This window comes from Labeo rohita, chromosome 12, assembly GCF_022985175.1.
Source record: "Labeo rohita strain BAU-BD-2019 chromosome 12, IGBB_LRoh.1.0, whole genome shotgun sequence".
In the NCBI taxonomy this organism is placed as follows: Eukaryota; Metazoa; Chordata; class Actinopteri; order Cypriniformes; family Cyprinidae; genus Labeo; species Labeo rohita.
Window position 1 is genome coordinate 26,246,671 of NC_066880.1, and position 19,296 is coordinate 26,265,966.

Consider the following 19,296-nt stretch of genomic DNA (forward strand, 5'->3'; position numbering starts at 1 on the left):
GGGAAGACGAGCGTTTGAGATGAAAAAGTATTTTAAATTGTAGTCTTAAAATGGACATTAAAATAGTATTTCTTATGTGTTATGTGTTTGTGGTGAAATGTGACCTGGAAATGTTTTCTCAGGATTCACTCACACCACCCTTTTAAGATTTGAATACGAAAACCTTTAAAACTGAAATCTTATGTGCAGAGCAGTAACAAGTGAATGCTTGTCTGTAGGTGTGTATGTGTGTGTGTGTGTGTGTGTGTGTGAGAGAGAGAGAGAGAGAGAGAGAGAGAGAGAGAGAGAGAGAGAGAGAGAGAGAGAGAGAGAGAGACTACTGCATTTTAAGGGTGCTTTCTCTGTCTGTCTCTCTCTCTCTCTCTCTCTCTTATCAGACCTGTGGAATATATCTAGTCCACTATTTGTGGCAGGGCTGGAGAAGTGTGGCGGACAGCGGCAGGTTGGAATTCGCTGAGGGTGTGTGGAGGCGGGGATCCGAGAACAGCAAAAAACACCTTACCGCTCAGTCCCAGAGAGTAAAAGAAGACGCTTTCTTATGGCGTGTGATTGACAAATACAATCTTATTGGCATTGACTGTGCAAGTGGCAGAGAGAGGGAGAAAGAGAGAGAGAAGGGGAATATTAAATATGGCTGGAAAGTCTCTGCACTTGTGCGTATTCGTAATTTGCGCGATTCAAACGAACACTGGATTTAACATTGACGTGCAGTTCCCGGTCATCAAAGAAGGAAAAACCAAGGGCAGTTTATTTGGATTTTCAGTTGCACTGCACAAACAGACCGAAAGGGCGAAGAATAACTTGTAAGTACCTCAGTTGCTCTGCAGAAAGATAACATGCCGAAAGTTGTGTGTTTTGCTTCATTTCTGTCTTTTTTTTGCGCTGGTCCAACACTAGAACAGGGACTACAAACGACGACACATTTTCAACATCACAAACGTTTAGATATATATCTATATCACCTTGGATATATGAATTAATATCTACTTTTGCGCTTCTTAACTTGCGCTTCTTGGACTAATACAAAATCTTTCTTTCGCACCTGCAGCGCTGTTGTGATGTCTGATTCGCGAATCATTGATTGAGTCGATTCTGTTGAACGATTCAACTTATTGAAAAGCATTTGTAGCCTAATATAATGGCTACACTATAAAGAAATATTCAAGAGTAAAACTAATATAACGGTATCCTAAAATCTCTAGAGTATTATATTTTTAAATAGTATCATTAATAATAGGCTACTGGAAACTCTTGGTAGCTGCATGATTTTTAGATAGCTTGTCATTAGATCGGTAATGACAGATTAGATTTACACCAGCCACCAACCAGCTACCAGGTGTTAATACCAGCCCTACAACCTTTAAAAGCTTCGGCATTGAATGTTCAGTGAATCGGTTCACTGAAACATTCGTCTTAAGGAACCGAATGTCTAAATGAATCTCAAAGCTACCACGAAACGCGTTTTTATTTCATTGTGAGCATCCTCAATTTTCACAAACTACGCAGACGGCATAAGTTAGTCTGCTTTGTCTTATTTTAATTCTCTAATTATCGAATGTACTATGTGAACACTAACAAAAAATAACACCATGGTTAATGTTACAGTTTTTTTTTCTTGAGATGTCATAGTAAAACCATAGGCAATATCATGTTATTCATAAATATAATAATCATCCAGCGCTATGCTACAGTAGATGTCACAATATACTATCATGGCAGCACCACAGTAGATTTTGTATTTATTTACTCTTAATTTAAGTTGTTCCATACTGTAACACAGCTAAAACTGGCACCATTTTATAATACAGTAAAGGGCGTGCAAGCTGTTTTTAATGGTCTATATCGGTTTACAATTTCTACAGTCTTCTAGTTACCCTCTGAGGTCATTTGAATACAAATCCAGTGAAATAGGACGGGTGTTAACACGCCAGCAGACGCTAGAAACAGCCAAAACAATAGGACTGTGTTTAAACCGAAGAAGGCAGGACAGTAGAATACTGCAATTTTGAGATTATTGCATTACCTTTCTCCTTTGTTATGAGAAATGCAACTTCAAGTCATTTATATGGGTCCAGATGAACCTGCATTACACTCATTTTTGCCGCTGGCTATGCCAAATAAAATTACACCTCAGGACATGGATTTATAGCTGAATGTGGGCTGTGCTGTCGTTTCAGACAGGAAGCAATCACATATAAACATAATCCTTTCTTTCGGCTTTTAGAGTTGTTATAAGATATAGTCTGTTATCAGAAGGGCACAGCTCTGTTTTCATGCTTTAAAGTAGATGTCTTCAAAGATATCTCCAGGTTTTGTACGACAGAGCTTTGTCATGCCCTCATATCCTGTGCCGGTATGACCTGTTGTCTGCAGACTGTTTATCCTCCTGATAAACCTATTACCCTCTCAGTAGCTGCTTTCAAAAGAAAAACTCCCAGCAATGGTGCGCTGCTATATATCAAAGTGTGTGTGTGTGTGTGTGTGTAGCACCAGAATTAGCAGTACAAATGTGGGTCAGCGCAGTGAGAAAATGGATTGAACGTCCTGTATATAATTGTCGCTGATGAATTTTGTGAAGCTGTCAGCTACGTCTCTGTTGTGGGATGGTAGGGAGTTCCCCCAAATAGCTTTTTCCTTATTTGTGATTTCCTGCTAATTAAGAGCCTATCGTCTAGTTTCATCTACAGGCCCCGAAGGCACTTCAAAGTACTGAGGAATCTCCTTGGTGCATGTTTTAGCCGATGACGCTGCTTTGAAAGTAATCACCTAAATCACTTTACCTCTCTGCTTCATCAGACTGTTATAAATTCGCCACTTAATGCAGTGTTATTGTTGAAGGGCTGGATGGATGCTGTGCCCTCTGGGGAGCGTGATATTGTCCAGGCACTGAAACATGAGAGGGGACACATGGTCGCAGTGAGCGTGCACATCGCTCCTAGGCGGACGGGGACACTGGTACAGAAATGACATTTAGGCTATATGAGCAGATGCACAGTTAAAGAAGAACCAGCTGTGACCACTTTAACAATCTGCCACTTAAACACACCCTATAAGATGCTTCACATGCTGTAAAACCAGCTAATAAAGGCCAGCTAATAAAGTCAGAACAGTGATCCTGGGTGAATCTCATAAAAACTGTGAACAAACATGTGTATACACTACCAGTCAAAAGTTTTTGAACAGTAAGATTTGTAATGTTTTTTTTTAAAGAAGTCTCTTCTGCTCACCAAGCTTGCATTTATTTGACCCAAAGTACAGCAAAGAGGGTACAATTTTGAAATATTTTTTTACTATTTAAAATAACTGCTTTCTATTTGAGTATATGTAAAAATGTAATTTATTCCTGTGAAAAAAGCTACATTTTTACATTTCTCCAGTCTTCAATGTCAAATGATCATTCAGGAATCATTCTAATATGTGGATTTGCTGTTTAAAAAAACATTTATTATTATTAATATTTAAGCGTTTATCTGAAATCAAAACTTTTGTAACATTATACACTATACCATTCAAAAGCTTGGAGTCATTATTTTATTATTAATGACTTTAATGATGCTAAAAATTTTGCTTTGGAATAAATTCACAGGAATAAATAATATTTTAAAATAGAAAACAGTTACTTTTTACAGTTAAATAGTACTTTGGATGCTTTACTTTGGATCAAACAAATGCAGGCTTGGTGATATATATATATACATAATACAGTGACAAGGTTCTTAAAAATGAAGTTACGATGAAGATGAAGTTAAGATGAAGTTAAGTTAAAATTAAAGCTCTAAATTCAGATTTTATACAAATATGACTAAAAAAAACCATTATATAATAAAATATATATTCAATTTGAATTATTTCTAAATTTTATTAAAATGTTATATATATATATATATATATATATATATATATATGTGTGTGTGTAAAATTAATTTAATGATGCTGATTTTGAATTGTTTTGTTAAAGATTCTTTAAAATTACTAAAATTAATAAAGTTAAAATTAAATTTCTAAATTCTGATTGTATGTATGTCACTATATAAAAATAATTTAATTATATAACAGTGTTTATTTAAATATTTTACATATTAAATATTATTATACATAATTTTTATTTTAATGTATGTATACGTACAGAGATAAATTCTGATTAATTCATTATTATTTAAGTTTAGTGTAGTTATTTTAGTTTTTATACATTTTTGTATTTTACTTTTATTTAAAAAAATAATAATTGCTGTGCTGTAATGAAGAGTATGAGATTTTACTTGTTTTTTGGATTACAATAATTCTAACTGGGGGTAAACTGTGCTTATGGAGAAAAATGAAGTTGCAATAAAAAGATTATAATAGACTATATGACATTTTGATGAGAAATGTACATTTAAAATCTTTTTCTGACATCAGTATTTCATGTTTTGGAAGAAAAAAAAAATGTTTTCTTTGAAGTTGACTCTTCTCAGTTAAGCATTACTGCGGTACTTTAGAGCTGAACTGAAGCTCGGCTGCATGAGGGCATTGATGCATTTTATGAAAGAGATCTAATCAAATCTCTTTTTACTGTAGGCCATGTTTGTCTAAGCAGGACACTGCCCAGACCCCTCTTTTCTCTCCGCATATCCTGAGAGATGGAATGTGCTGGCTCAAACTGAAGCTTTTTCAGCAAAAAGAGAGAAATAAATTTCTACTGTATGTTTCCACTGCTTTTCTGCATTTGTCAACCAAAAACCAAATGTCTGCACTTTCTCACAGAGACAGCAATTAGATCTGGCTTTAGTTAAGCATGAGGAGTGTGAACATCTAAATAATTCAGAAGTGCAGACGATCACACACTTACAACATGCATTGACGATGCTTTAGTGCTTTTAGTGTAAATTCAAGACGTGTAAGGGAGACAGGGGAGGTGAAGGATGTGCCTTTATTGCTTTTAAGGGAATAACACATTACACGCTCAGGGTAATTATCGTTATTTAAAACTAAAACCATAAAAAATCATTTTGTTAATTATAAAAATATATAGATTTTTTCCTTTAACAAAATTACATTTAATTTTTTTGTTAGTTTTACTCAAAATAACTAATTTTACTAAAATAAAGTACTTATATTATTTAATTAATACAAACTTTCTAGGCATACTATAAAAAACTAAAATGTAATAAAATGACAAAAACATAATTTTTTAACAACATTAATGTTAACTTTAACTACAAATAAACTATAAAAACATTTTACATATTTAAAAAAAAACTAATAAAATGGCTTAACACATTAAAATAATTAAAACTTAACTTGAAGTGAAACTAGAAGAAAAATAAAAAGAGAATAGAAAAATAAAATCAAATTAAAATATTGACAAAAATGTATTGTTGTTAACTTATTGTCATTAACTAAAACCATAAAAACATTTTGTTAATATAGTTTGTAAATATATAAATGTATAATTGTGTGTGCATATATATATAATTATTATATATAATAATTAAATTATACATATTTATTTCAAATAGCCAAATTAAGGCATCTGACTTTAGTTGCACAAAAACAAACTACTAAAATAGATAAACTAATAAATAAACACTAAAACACATTTTAAAAAATCTAAAAATAAATAAAATAAAATAAAATTATAAAAACATATATCAATGTATTTCAATGATACTAAAAAAGCACTGCACTGTAAAAAACAATTTGTTGAGTCAACCTAAAATAATTTGTAACCTAGCTGCCTTTTAAGTTCAGTCAACTCAAAAAAAAAGTTTATTCAACTTGAAATGTTAAATTATACTAAGTGACAACTTAGATATTTGAGTTGAATCAACTTAAAATTTTAAGGCAGCTGGGTTACTTACCCATCTGTTAAGTTTAGCAAACACAAATATCTAAGTTGTTACTTAGTACAAATAAACATTTCAAGTTGACTAAACGTATTTTAGTTGACTGAACTTAAAATTTTAAGGCAGCAGGGTAACAAATTATTTTAAGCTGACTCAACAAATTGTGTTTTTTATTTTTTACAGTGTGGTTCTACTTTATTATGTAAGGAAATTGGATCAATTAAACTGAAATAAACAGGAAAGCTGTTTGTAACTCATTTTGCTTTCATAGTCTGTTGTGATTTGCTTGATTTTATCCATTAAGATTTATTGGATGATAAGAAGTTGCCTCTGACATATGCTGAAGGGAAGAGGCTGCAGAAAGTCAGTGAAATGTATTATACTTCAATTAAAGCACAGACAAACTGGAATCTTTGGAATAAAGTGCACCAATGAATAATGCACAGTAAGATAAAGAATATGCTTTAAGAAAGTAAAAAGTAATTGCAAGCCAGAGTGAACTCTTTATATCCCAGCTTGATCCCTTTTTGGAGAAGGCAGCCTTTCAAAGCACAAAACAAATATATACCCCTCTTACAACCTCTTTAAACCGCTCGTTCACCATGGAGTGCCCAGTGCTGCTTTATCTTCTCTTCCTGTGCAGGAGCTAGCGGTGTTGTGTCCGGCTCTGTGATTGGTTCTTCCAGTCCTCTGACCCTGTGGAATGCTGAGAATTCCTCATCCTGCCCTGTTGAAGTGGACCTGCCATGCTTGCAGGTTGGGACAGGACCGAAACAGAGGCTTGGGAAGCTGCTATCTCTCATAGAAGGATTACAGCGCTATTAGAGGCCTGCAAACCAGACAGACAGACATGCACAGTCATTTTGTGCCTCGGAGAGGGAGTTTATTAAATGCTGTGCTTTTGTTTTTTGGTGGAGAGTGAGATCAGATCAATGGGTCTGATTCCTCTGAGTCACACAGTTAATTAAATGAAGGAAAATGTGTTGCTGGGCCAGACGTCAACTGTCTGCGAACTATCGCTCGAGGCTGTGTTTTTTAATTTGATAGGCATGATCTCTCAAAATACAGAGTTTAAATTCTTAAACATTCCTTGAACATTTCAGCTCCCTCTTATAAAACATCGCTTTTGCTCCATAAATAATTATAATAGTCTTTCTCTGGATTGCTCCCACAAGCCTCGCTGGCATACCTCCCTCTGTCTGATTGTTTATGTCCAATGAGATAGAAAAAATTAATGATCTCTAGAGCAAATGTTTGCTTGGACTTTCACATTCCCATGATTGATTTCGTGTCATTATATTTAAACATGAAAAATGTGTTTGTTTATGAGTGAATAAACAGAGAATGAGCTGTTCGTGGTGCTTCAGTGCATGGCATGAATACGTGAGATCTGGCAACCCTCCAGCCTTCTCGTTTTTTATCCCAGCCGTTCAGGTGTGGGTCTTTCAAACTCCAGCTGTGTGCCATGATGATACCCTGTAGGATTTTGAGCTGACTTGTTGACAGATGAGCCTGGGTCTCCATTAAAATGTAGAATCTGAATGTAGTGACAATGACATTTATCATTTAGACATCGAGACATCAGCAGAATCTAATAGGATTTTTTTTCTAAATTTGAGTGGTAGGTCTGTGCCAATTCTATTTTTACAAAATGGAGAACGCCTTCAGGGAAAAAAATTTAAAGCAAGTTTGTCCAGAACTGATTACTTGCTCACCCTCACATCATTCCAAACCAGTGGAGCATTTTTTTGTTCTTGGAAAATGTAAGAAGTGAATTTTTAATGAATATCCTGGCTGCACTGTTACCTATATTTGGGGATGTGTGCTGTCAGGATATAAAGTTGTCATTTTTGCGTGAGAATTTGGACCGGCATAAAACATTAATAAAAAGTTATAAATTGCTGATTCAGACTCACTTTGTGATTGTTTTACAAAACTGAAATGTAAAATGTTACAGACGGCCCTGAAGTCAAGGGTTCAAGCGCTTAAGGCATTTTAGTATATAAGGAAAAAGACATTACATATTATTTAGCAAGACTGTACCTACCAAAATCAGTGATTAAAAAAGCCTTTTTGGCAAATCCAGCTAATTAACCGTAGAAATATGATGTTTTTGGATGTTTATGACTGTGATAGTGCCAGTTTAGAGTTTTTCTTTAGGCTTTATAAGATTTTGAGTAGATTTGGGCAGGCCCCTTTTCTAAACAACCTCATTCTAGCTTACCAAAGGGTAAATTTCAACTTTTTTTTTTTAATAAATATTGGCCTAGAGAGTCCAGAGAATTGTCCTGCAGTGTTTTTTTTTTTCAGATTAAGTGAAAAACCTAGGACTACACTGTAAAAAAAAAAAAAAAAAAAAACACAATTTGTTGAATCAACTTAAAATAATTTGTTACCCTGCAGACTTAAAATTTTAAGTTCAGTCAAAATAAGTTTAGTCAACTTGAAATAAGTGAAAACTTAGATATTTGAGTTGACTACACGAACCATTTGGTTTGTTGAACTTAAAAGCTGGGCATGTTACCCAGCTGCCTTAAAATTTTAAGTTGAATGAACTTAACAGCCAGGTAACAAATCATTTTAAGTTGAATCAGCAAATTATTTTTTACAGTGTAGCTCACAAAAGTAGTTTTTTACATCTCAGTCATTTAACAAATGATTTGGCTGACAGCAGAGGTTCTACAGGCAAAGCTGCCTGGAATGAGGAGTTCTATCGTATGATAGGAATATTGTGCACATGTTCAAAAAACCATGCAATGTACAATCATCTACGCCCTTGAAAAATGCGATATCGCCCCTACTAGCTTATTTCTTTTAAATTTCTGTCAGATGTTTAGGGCATAAGTCGAACAGGCCCACGAGATTCGTTCTGACCGGCTTTCGTTAACCTTGTCTGACATGTGCTTAAAATTTGTTTGCCAATGGCGGCCATGTTTTTTTAGATACGCAAATGTCCTTGTAGACACTATAGTCACACTTTAGACCAAGACTGGGTACATCAATTTTCATATTGAAAGGACAAATTGTTGCGCAGTTAAAGCCATTTTTATGTTTTTTTCCCTCTTATAGCGCCACCAAGCGGCCAAGCTCCACAGTTTTTTTTCCTGTGGCTTCAGATTGAACTTTTACATAAGGGTTCTGAGTTTGGCAAAGATATCTCATTCTGTTCAGGAGTTATAGTTATTTTACCAAAAGTAGTCCTGCCCCTTTCGAACATTTTGGCACCCTTTCCAATCGGGTGAAAAACCTAGGACTAGTTCGCAAAAGTAGGTTTTTCAAAAAATGCAAAATACCCAATTTTTTTTGCGAAAATTACCCGAAATTGCAACGACATAAGACACTTGAGCCTGCAATGGACAGTTGAGGAGTTATGAGCAATTTTATACTTTTGTTCGCTGTAGCGCCCCCGTCAGGCCCATTGGGGCAAGCTTTGGTCACATTGTCAGTGGTATGAGTACTACCATCCCTTCAAGTTTTAAGTCTCTACGACTTACGGTTTGGTCTGCAAGATCAGTTTTAAGTGGAGGTCACTGATGGTGACCATTCTAACAATTACAATAGTTTTTGCTTACGCTTGAACCCCTAATAATGTTCATTAGTTAATATTAGTTAACTACATTAGTTAACATGAAATTAAAATGAAGAATAGTTCTACAGCATTTATTAATCTTAATGTTAATTTCCGCATTTACTAATGCATTATGAAAATCACAAATTGTGTTTGTTAACTTTAGTGAACTAACATGAACAAACAATGATCGACTATATTTTTATTAACTGAAATTAACAAAGATTAATAAATAGTCTAATGTATTGTTCATGGTTCATTTATGTTAGTTAATACATTAAAAAACAAACTAATTAAACCTTATTGTAAAGTGTTATCAAAATAATTAATTATTTAATTACCATAATTAACATGACAAAATAATGTCAAAAATGTTTTTTGTTAATATTTTGTATTAGTTTTTATACTTTTTTTTATTTTCATTTTAAAGTTATTTAAAGTTTTTTTTTTTAGTAATTTGTTGTGCTTTTGTCATTTTTATTGTTTTTATGTTTTTTTTTTTTTTTTTTTTACTTTTATCTCATTCATTTTTTAGTTGTTTTAAAATAAAAATTTGAAATGTTGCCTTGCAAATGAGCTGAAACGAAATACTTTTTTACTTTACTACATATTATATTTTTTATTTCAAGTAATGAAATGTTTTTTTTTATCATTTTAGTTTTACTGAACAATAACCACAAAGAGGAGAGATATCACAAAAATCACTTTTTTCCACGTTATAAACAATAAAAAACATTGACAGCCAATCAAAATCTACCTGACTTAAAAGGGTACACTGCAAGAACAACTAGCAGTGAGCTTAGAATAGAATTTATATTGGTAATAAACATGTTGGTGTGCTTGTAAATATAGTTATTGTTGCAGTTACTGTTAGTTTTCATTCTTGCTGATGTGAACAGGTAGTTTCATGTTGACTAAAGGTTTATGTTCATCTTATTCAGACACCTTATTCAGAATGATGTCAGTCTTCTAAGAGATGATACAGTATTTTGTGTTACAAAGTAACAAAAATCACCAGACCACCAGCATCTGTTGTTCTAATTCAGGAGTTGTGCTTGTCCTTTTAGAGTTTGTCAGCATGTTCCTATATTGTTGCTAAGCTGTTCAGGATGGTGTCTAGGGTGTTAAATGGTTGCTAAGGTGTTCTGGTTTTGTAGTAGTAATTGTTCTAACAGCATTTGTGGCTGAAGTCTGTTTTCCAGATTATCTTAAACTGAGCTGTAATGTATCTGGCCATCAGAAGACCCCTGATGGGAACATCATGAAGTCCTCACCATTCTCATCAGGGAACTGGCTTTAATTACTCATCCCAAGTAGATTATATCAGATGAGAAGGAGTGAAGGTGTCTCACGCGTAAGTGAAAATGGTCACCCAGGGAGCTGGATAAGTCTGCTTCTTCACTCATCATTACTCAAAGCTCTCAGGAAACATAATACAAAGGGCGCACCTTTCAACACATACAGGAGAATACAAATTAGATGACCCCAGAGTCCTTCCTGAGCGCAAACACACCGCTCACAACACAAATGCATCATGAATCGTGCAGCTGGTTTTACCACATTTTATTTAAATTAAATAATTTATGGACTATAATAGTTTAGTAAGCTGTTAGCAGCACTGTACTGGCCTTAAAACAGGTTGCTTTTTAACAAAACTGTTGATATTCTTCAAACATTATGCTTTAGATGTGTTCTAAACCTCGAACCCTAAAAGCAAGATGAGCATTTGTGGTTAAGAAGTGTAGAAATTTTAGATAAAACTCTTACTCCTTGGCTAGATCCCTTTGAAGCTGTGTTAAAACTGCAATGTGGACCTTCAACCCATTGGCTCCCATTGAAGTCCACTATATGGAGAAAAATCCTGCAATGTTTTCCTCAAACATTAAGTTCAACTTTAATTTCTTTTTGACTGAAGAAAGAAAGATATACATCTTGGATGACATGAGAGTAAGTTATCTTTTCTCTGGAAGTGAATTAATCTTTTAAGTCATGCACTCACTATAAAACAAAAGCTTGGTGTCTTTGGTTTCACATGATGACTGGTCTGCTACAGGAAGTCTCCCCAAGCACTGTCGCGTCTATATTTTTCTCTATTTCCCAATATCAGCACAACCTTGTTATCTGCAATTAGTTGTGTTGAGCACTCATCAGCATGGCAGAAGAAAAATACTGTCTTTAAGTGTGTGCAGGGCTGCAGTCTTCAGTTGGCTTATTCAGCATATTCATCTGAGCACTCCCACCTCCACCAACACGAGAGCAATGATGCATCCAACACAAATTAGCTAAACAAGTTTCAGGTCAGCAGTTATTGAAGTCTCCTACAGAGGAAGCGAGAGGCACTGGATGTGCTTTTCTGGGCCCCTTGGTGTGAGCGTCTGATCTGTGAGGATTAGAGAACTGCAGCTGAAGATGTTCAGGTCACCATGAAATGTGTTTTGCTCAGGTCATTGTGATCAGGTCACAGTCTTGCACAGTCAGACTTATGACTGTTGGCATAAAGTCTGGACCACATTGAAGCCTGTTCTGGCCAAGAAAAGCAGGAAATACGTAGGAAATAGCTGATTACAACAGTAATCTGACTAATGACTTCAACTAGGACTGCATGATTAATTGTATTTTAATAGGATTTTAATTTCAAATTATTAAGCATAATCATCTGCAGTATTTTCCTACCAGTAATTCATCCTAAAAAAGCTTCTTATATTTTACATTTCAGTTATCTTGCATTGGTAACATAAAGTTATATGTTCATCATAAGAATAGCAAGAATTAATTGGTCTTAAATTTTAGGTAGAGTATTTGCATGTAGCAGATTGTGTTTAATATGTACATTCTGTTTTTTTAATGATATTTATATTGTTTATGCTACTTTACATGACCTTGTAATTGCAAGGTCGAAATATATTACGAGAATAAAGTCAAAATTATGAGAATATAGTTGAAATGTTGTGAAAATAAAGTAAAAATTATGAAAATAAAGTTGAAGTGTTTGGAGAATGAAGTCAAAATATTTAGAGAATAAGTAAAAATTACAAGAATTAATTTGTAGCAATTACGAGGTTAAAGTTATAATATTTTAATAGTAGATTTTAGCCTGTTGTGCATGCAAATGGCCCGGCTCTCAGCTTTAAAAATCTGTCAGTTTTATAGAGAAATACAAACAATATGTCTATTACAACAATGTGTCAGATCGCTGTATTTGCATTGGTTTAAACGCCATGTGAATCAGTCATTTTTCCAATTACAGTAAGACATTTGTTTCATTAATTTAGCCTATACTGTTTTTTTCATTCCTTCTGATGTTCCTTCACGTTTATATCATGCTATAAACTTGAAATAAAGGGAAAAACATTTATAATAGTATTTCGTGATAAAACTGACAGAATTTGAAAGCTGAGCTGTATTATATTAAAGCAACAAAGCACAAAATTATTGCGATTACTGGGTGGCTGGCACACTAATAACGTTAAATATTATTTCCAATCATTTACTGTATTATACCGTGAATAAAACAGCTTGTGAATAGTCACTTATATACCTCAGAAAAGACAACAATATAACTTATGTTAACGAGTTGGAGTCCACTTCAACCTTTAGAACGTTTTATTGTTGTTTTTAATTAAATACATGTGAGGAATAAAAGATTGGACACCACATATGTTTTTGCGGAGTAGGTGGTGGAATTTCCACAAAGAAAACAGTATAATTTAATGAAACGAATGTTTCATTGAAATCAAATCAATCAATTTCCACAAAGAAAACAGTATAATTTAATGAAACGAATGTTTCATTGAAATCAAAAAGACAGTTGATTCCCATGAATGCAGCAATCTGTCCCGCCACATTAAAGAGTGTGAAATACACATTATTGCAATACATATTGTTTGTATTTTGCTATAAAACTGACGGATTTTGAAAGCTGAGACTTTTTTATATATTAAAAGTACCAAAAGCACAAAGCTTATTGCTATTATTGAGTGGCTGGCGCACTACAAATAAGCCTAATGAATGCAATCAAAGACATGAAATATTATATCTAAGCATACTGTCCCTGCAAGTATGACACATGGTATGATTTCTGCTAATAATCACACACATATTCAAATAAATTCCGGTGGCATGGCAACTTCTTATCATGCTCCCAATCTGGGCCAGTTGCATGTGCAGGCTATACTCTCAAACTATAACTTAGATTTAATTCTCGTAATTTCAAATTCATTCTCAAAACATTTCAGCTTTTTTCTCTAAATATTTCGACTTTATTCTTGAAACATTTCATCTTTATTCTCAAAACATTTTGACTTTATTCTAGGGCTGCATGATAAATCGCATGCGATTGTCATGCGCATCTAGTCAGTAAAGCCGGTTCTGTAATTAGTAGTAAATCTCCATCACATGCGTTCAAGTGGAGCAGCAGTCAATACACAGAGCCGTAAATTATGCGATTTATCTGCGATTATGAACGCGATATTGTGTAGCTTGTCAGTGATCTGCGGCTCTGTGTATTAATTGCCGCTCCAGCTGAATGCATGTGTATTAATACACATTAATACACATGCATTACACATTAATACACATACATTTATGTTAAAAACACACAAGTTACAAAAACAGTCAGTTATGTCTGTGAAGGTAAGAAAGAAATCACGTTTATATTAGATCTGTGTGGTGGCAGCGTAGAGAAAAGCTTACCAAAACAAAGTTACTGGGTTGTACTTTTTCATGTTTTCTGGGTTGGTAGATGCGTTGTGGACATGTTTATAGCATTTAAACATGGACAAAGTCAGATTTTCATGTTGTCCCTTTAATGGTTGCTCATGGAGTGTTTGATGAGAGATGTCTTTTCCTCCATGTCTCTTCTTCTAATAGTGGCTGGTGCCGCTTTGACAGGATGTTTGCCTGCTGGAGATGTTATTGACAGATGTGCCTGTATGAATAGACACACACCTGAGAGACACAACTGCAGCTCTCAAGTGATGAAGGATGTTGCAAGCCGCTAGTAAACATTGAGAATAGAGCATCTTTTTGATCTGGTCATTAAAGAACTACTGTCCTTTTCTGTAAATATTCAGGTTCTCTCAATGTTATTAACAAACATTCTTTCGGCAGTCTTAATAGAATGCTCGTTAAAGTACTCTGGTCTTTAAAAAATTAGCACAAGAAAGCAAGTTTCTTGCTTAGTGGTACTATTTAACTTTTTTCTGAATTTATGAACAGTTGAATGGCAGTAATGTTGATAGATGCTTCATAATCAGGTTGTGACTCTCCTGCCCGGGGTAGTAATTATGCCATTTACAAACCACTAAATAGATTAAGGACTTTGTTCCCGGCTTGTATTGTCAAATTCAATATGCCATCAGAGTGGGTGTATTACCCTGTTTACAGTATTTGTACTGAAATGATAATCTGGTCAGCGGGGAACTTCACTGAATAATCCAATCACCAATAATCTAATCCATTGAACAATCTATTTATGGAAAAGAATCAACATCAGAGAAGGAGCCCTGGCGTGACTGTGCTTTTTAGTCTTGTCTGACTTGTTGTGCTGGGTCTTCCATCAGGGCTGTTTACTGTATGCGCTTCAGCCTAAAGCATAAAATATTAGCATAAAATTATTTAAATATATATTTTTTTCAATGCGTGTGAAATGTAAAAGCAAATATACAAAGATATAAAATAATGCAAATTGGTAAAAATTGTGTAATAAAAATATTGAACAGTAAAAATAGACTGTTCATTTCATGAACAGTCTTAATTTTCGCAAAATATAATTTCTTTCTGTTCTGTTATTTTCTGTTGTGTAAATGACCTGGTATCAGCTCAGTCATATCTCAATACGGGCATAAAATCACTGATCCACCTCGATGAGTCGTCTGTCTATTTTATACAGGTTAAAGTCAGCATAACTGTGGTGGAATCAGTGATTTTGAGATATGCAGGTTGTTTGGGTGTCTCAAACAGTATGTCTGAGCATCTGCTCTGATCAGTTTAGTAAAAATCAGTATGAGTTTAAAACTTATCACTTTGTCACAGTACTACATCAATTCATTCCAACATGCAAATAAAACTAACAGCACTTAGAGATGGAAAAATCTATATTTTTGACAATACTCCAACCTACTGATACTTTACCTAGTTGCTGCTGAAATTAAACCACCTAACATTGACCTACAAAGCAAACAGCTTTATATTGGGCCTGTAAGTCACACTATATTGTGAAGCTGAAGCTTGACACAGTGTTGCCTGTTCTTAATGTCAGTCCCACAGTTCACTAAACACCCTGCTCTCAGATTAGCATAGCATGACATGCCCTAATTCCTCACAGCATTACTGGGACAAACTGAGGTCATGTTTTGTGTTTCATTTTTCCACAGACTGCTGTGGTTAATGGCAAAAGTTAAAGGAGTTTCCATTGATGTTACATGTTACATGTCCCCTTTAAAGGGAAGTGTATTTAGACTTGTATGGCTTAATATAATGTAAATGATGTCTTTTACTGAAATATGAAGTAGAAAAATCATTACTTAAATTATTTTTAAAAATCCACATCATTTTATACATAGTTTGGACTATGGGGGGGCCACATTATTTAGATAATAGACATAAAATGGTTGCACTCTGTAAGCTACTGGTGCTACCTGTTGCTATTTTTTACCGCAACACAACTCAGAATATAAAATACTGATATGATGACCACAGCTACTGAAAGAGCTTACAGGTGGTGATGGATATAAGCATAGGCTTAAACCAAATGCCGTACCATCGATTTTTCCCCACAAGGAGTCTAAGGAGTGGCTGCGGCATCATGACTAGTGTCGGCATGTTTACATCCTGCCAGGGTGGCATCTAGTTTCTTGTCTGTTCTGTTTGTAAGCTTTTATACTAAAAGCCTCAAAGGCAACAGTGGCGATAATAAAGATGCGGGTCTTTAGGAAGTTTTATTCTTCCACAGACATCTTCCAGTTATTTTCCTATTGCTAGGAAAAGCAGTAAAGACTTACATTGCTTCTCTTGTTGCCCTTAAACTGAAAAATACAACCAAAAGCCTCACAATGTGGCATCGTATCAGTATTTAATTTTCTGAGTTAAGAATAGTCATAGGTAGCACCAGTAGCTCACAGAGTGCAGCTATTTGACGTCATCAAAATACTGGCACCCCCAATAGTTCAAAATATGTATAAAGCATAGATTTTTTCTACTATGTATTTGAGTAAGAGACATAATTTGCATTATATTAAGCCATACAAATCTTAATACTTGTAGTTCACCAAAAATTAGCATTCTGTCATCATTTACTCATCCTCATGACTTTCTTTGTTCTGGGGAACACAAAAGAAGACATCCTGCAAAATGTAACTTCGCTTGTTCACAAAATGACAATAATGTTCATCATTTGAACTCCAAAAACTAAAATCATAGAGATTTTGAATGACATTTAAGTGCTTTGTTGTCAGAAAAAAGCAGGAATCATGGAGGATTCTTTTATATTTCTTGTTGAATGGGCAAAATGTAATTATGTATGAGATGTGCAATATGTGCTTTTATGCTTCTGTGACACCCAGAAGCTCTTTTTTGTTAATGCAGCAGGTTTTAAGTGTTTCAGTAGATGAATCAGATGTACAGGGAGTGTTAAGGAAACCTGTGAGAAAACAGTCATTATTATTGCACTTTTGTTTGGTATCACTAATGACACAAATTATGCAGTTTACTTTCAGTCACAGGTCTGTGTTAGTTCTCCATTGAATTCATGAGAAACACTTGAGATATTAAAGGTATGAAATTTGTGGGTGTTTTCCAGTATAGGAACAGCCATCTCACCCTTCACTGTTTCTCTCACATTTAAGCACACACACACATAGCTGTGATGCCCATATCTGTAATTGTCTCCTGCTTTGGGAGTGTCTGTGGAATCTCAGATAAAGCTGGTAGTGAGTGATCTTGCAAGCCAAGGCCTCTCTTTCATTCTCAGGACATGATCTCTCTTACTGCTGTAAACCCAAACTATGCTTCTTAGTTGCAGTTTTGGTGTGATGCATGTCCAAGGTACCTTAAAGATATACCATGGTTAAAATAAAATATACTTCTTGGTACTTTGTTATTAGTGATAGCTAAATACTGCATACTTACATTTTGCAGTATTAGTTCAGAGTTGTTTAAATAATATTTAAAGTATATTTCACCAAAAATGAAAATTCTGTCAACATTTATTCACCCTCATGTCATTCCAAACCAGTTGAACTTACTTTCTTCTTGTTTTACAATCTAGTCCTATGTAGTTTGGACCCCAGTGTTTTCAGAATATCTTCTTTTGTGTTACAAACAATCATAAGTTAAACACGTTTGTAATTACATGAAGGTAAGTAAAGAATTTTTATTTTTGGGTGAACTGTCCCTTTAAGATATGTAAAGAATAATGTAACAGGAGCTTACCAGGTCAAGCATTGTCTGTTTGTTTTGGCTACACTGTGTCTGAACTGAATGTGTGGCGTGTAGCGAGGCAGGAGTGTACTAGCTGCATTTGATGCATTAGAATATGTCTACATTAATGACATTTTCATTTTCTGAAAGTTTCTCATCCACACTGAAACATCAGATAATGTTGAATTTGCTTCACTGCACATGCGTACAGCCTCAAAAAACTCACTGAGACGAAACAGACGGAACAGACATGATACATTTTCATTCAATTCTTCTGGCAGGATCATTTTATTTACGAAAATATCTTGCCATTGACGCATCTAGGTCACACTCACTCCAGATTGCATGTCTGATGTAAAACACAACTGCCCTCATGTTTTGCCACAAAAAGCAATCGTGAGTAAATTTTCTGTCATCTTTGCATAATACGACGAGTGTACAAAGTAACACATCTGTAGCAACAGTGTGAAAGTTAAAAGCACATAACAGGCACTATAAATATAGATATCTATTGGTACAATATGTGTCACATGACTAAACATGCATCATCATTTTCAAAAGCCACCATTTTCACAATCCACACTACAATGCGAAAACACTTTGGAGTGCATTTTCAAAAAGCTTAGGTTTCGTTGACAAAAATGCTGTCTCAGTGTGGATGAAAGGCCAAAACAAAGAGAAACAGATGCACTTTCAAATGTATAAGTATTAGTGTGGATGAAGGCCTTAAGCTGTGTTCACACTAGCAGCGACTTTTTGTTTTAGTCGCTCTTCCTTTGCGTAAAGTTGAGGGATTCTGAACTTTGTTGCATCGCTGGACGCTCTCGAAACAGAAACAGAACTAAACGTGACATACTCATGAGAACAGCACTACACATGGTTTTCATAGCTATCTGACAATACCATTAACTTCATGTGAAAAATGAAGCACAGGCTCATATATAGAGTGTTTTGGCGGCACTGAACGAAAACAATGCCACTGAACTAAATAAAACTTGCATATTTTGCTGATTATTGCTGCTGAAAATGATCACTTATTGTCATGTTTTGGGCTGTTCTAGTCAATCGGACCAGGAGTATTATAGACTGCCAAAAGTTAACAAATAACAAATAACAAATCAAGGAGAAGAGTGCAAAAATCTGTCTGAGGTACAAAAGTCATTTGTGGTTGGCCAAACTGAGCCAGGATTTCCAGGGCAAGAATCTTGACAACATTCGCGTTTGTGCTTATCATTTTTCAGTCAGGTAGGTGAAATATTAGGCTAATATCTTAATTAATACTGCTCATACATATCTTTACCACCTATTAACTTTAGTTTGTCAAAATATTGTGCCTCTTTCTGCTTACTAAGTCCTTCTCTATACGATTTAGCAGCTTCCATGTGGTTTTTCTGTGGTTTAGACAGCATAAATTAGCTGAACAACGTTTTCAGTAGTACATTAACCATGCAATCCATGCTGTTGTTCACATCCAAGTATCATTAA

General features: G+C 34.6%; 1 protein-coding gene across 3 annotated transcripts in view; it reads left to right on the plus strand.

Moving 5' to 3' along the window:
* The first annotated feature begins 379 nt into the window (after positions 1–379).
* The window catches only part of itga3b (integrin, alpha 3b), a 51,842-nt gene continuing 32,925 nt past the window's right edge, over positions 380–19,296 (plus strand). For all 3 annotated transcript variants that reach the window (XM_051124045.1, XM_051124043.1, XM_051124044.1), the window contains exon 1: positions 380–803. In XM_051124045.1, coding sequence (XP_050980002.1) covers positions 631–803 — 173 coding nt within the window. In that variant the 5' untranslated portion in view covers positions 380–630. The remainder of the gene's footprint in view (positions 804–19,296) is intronic.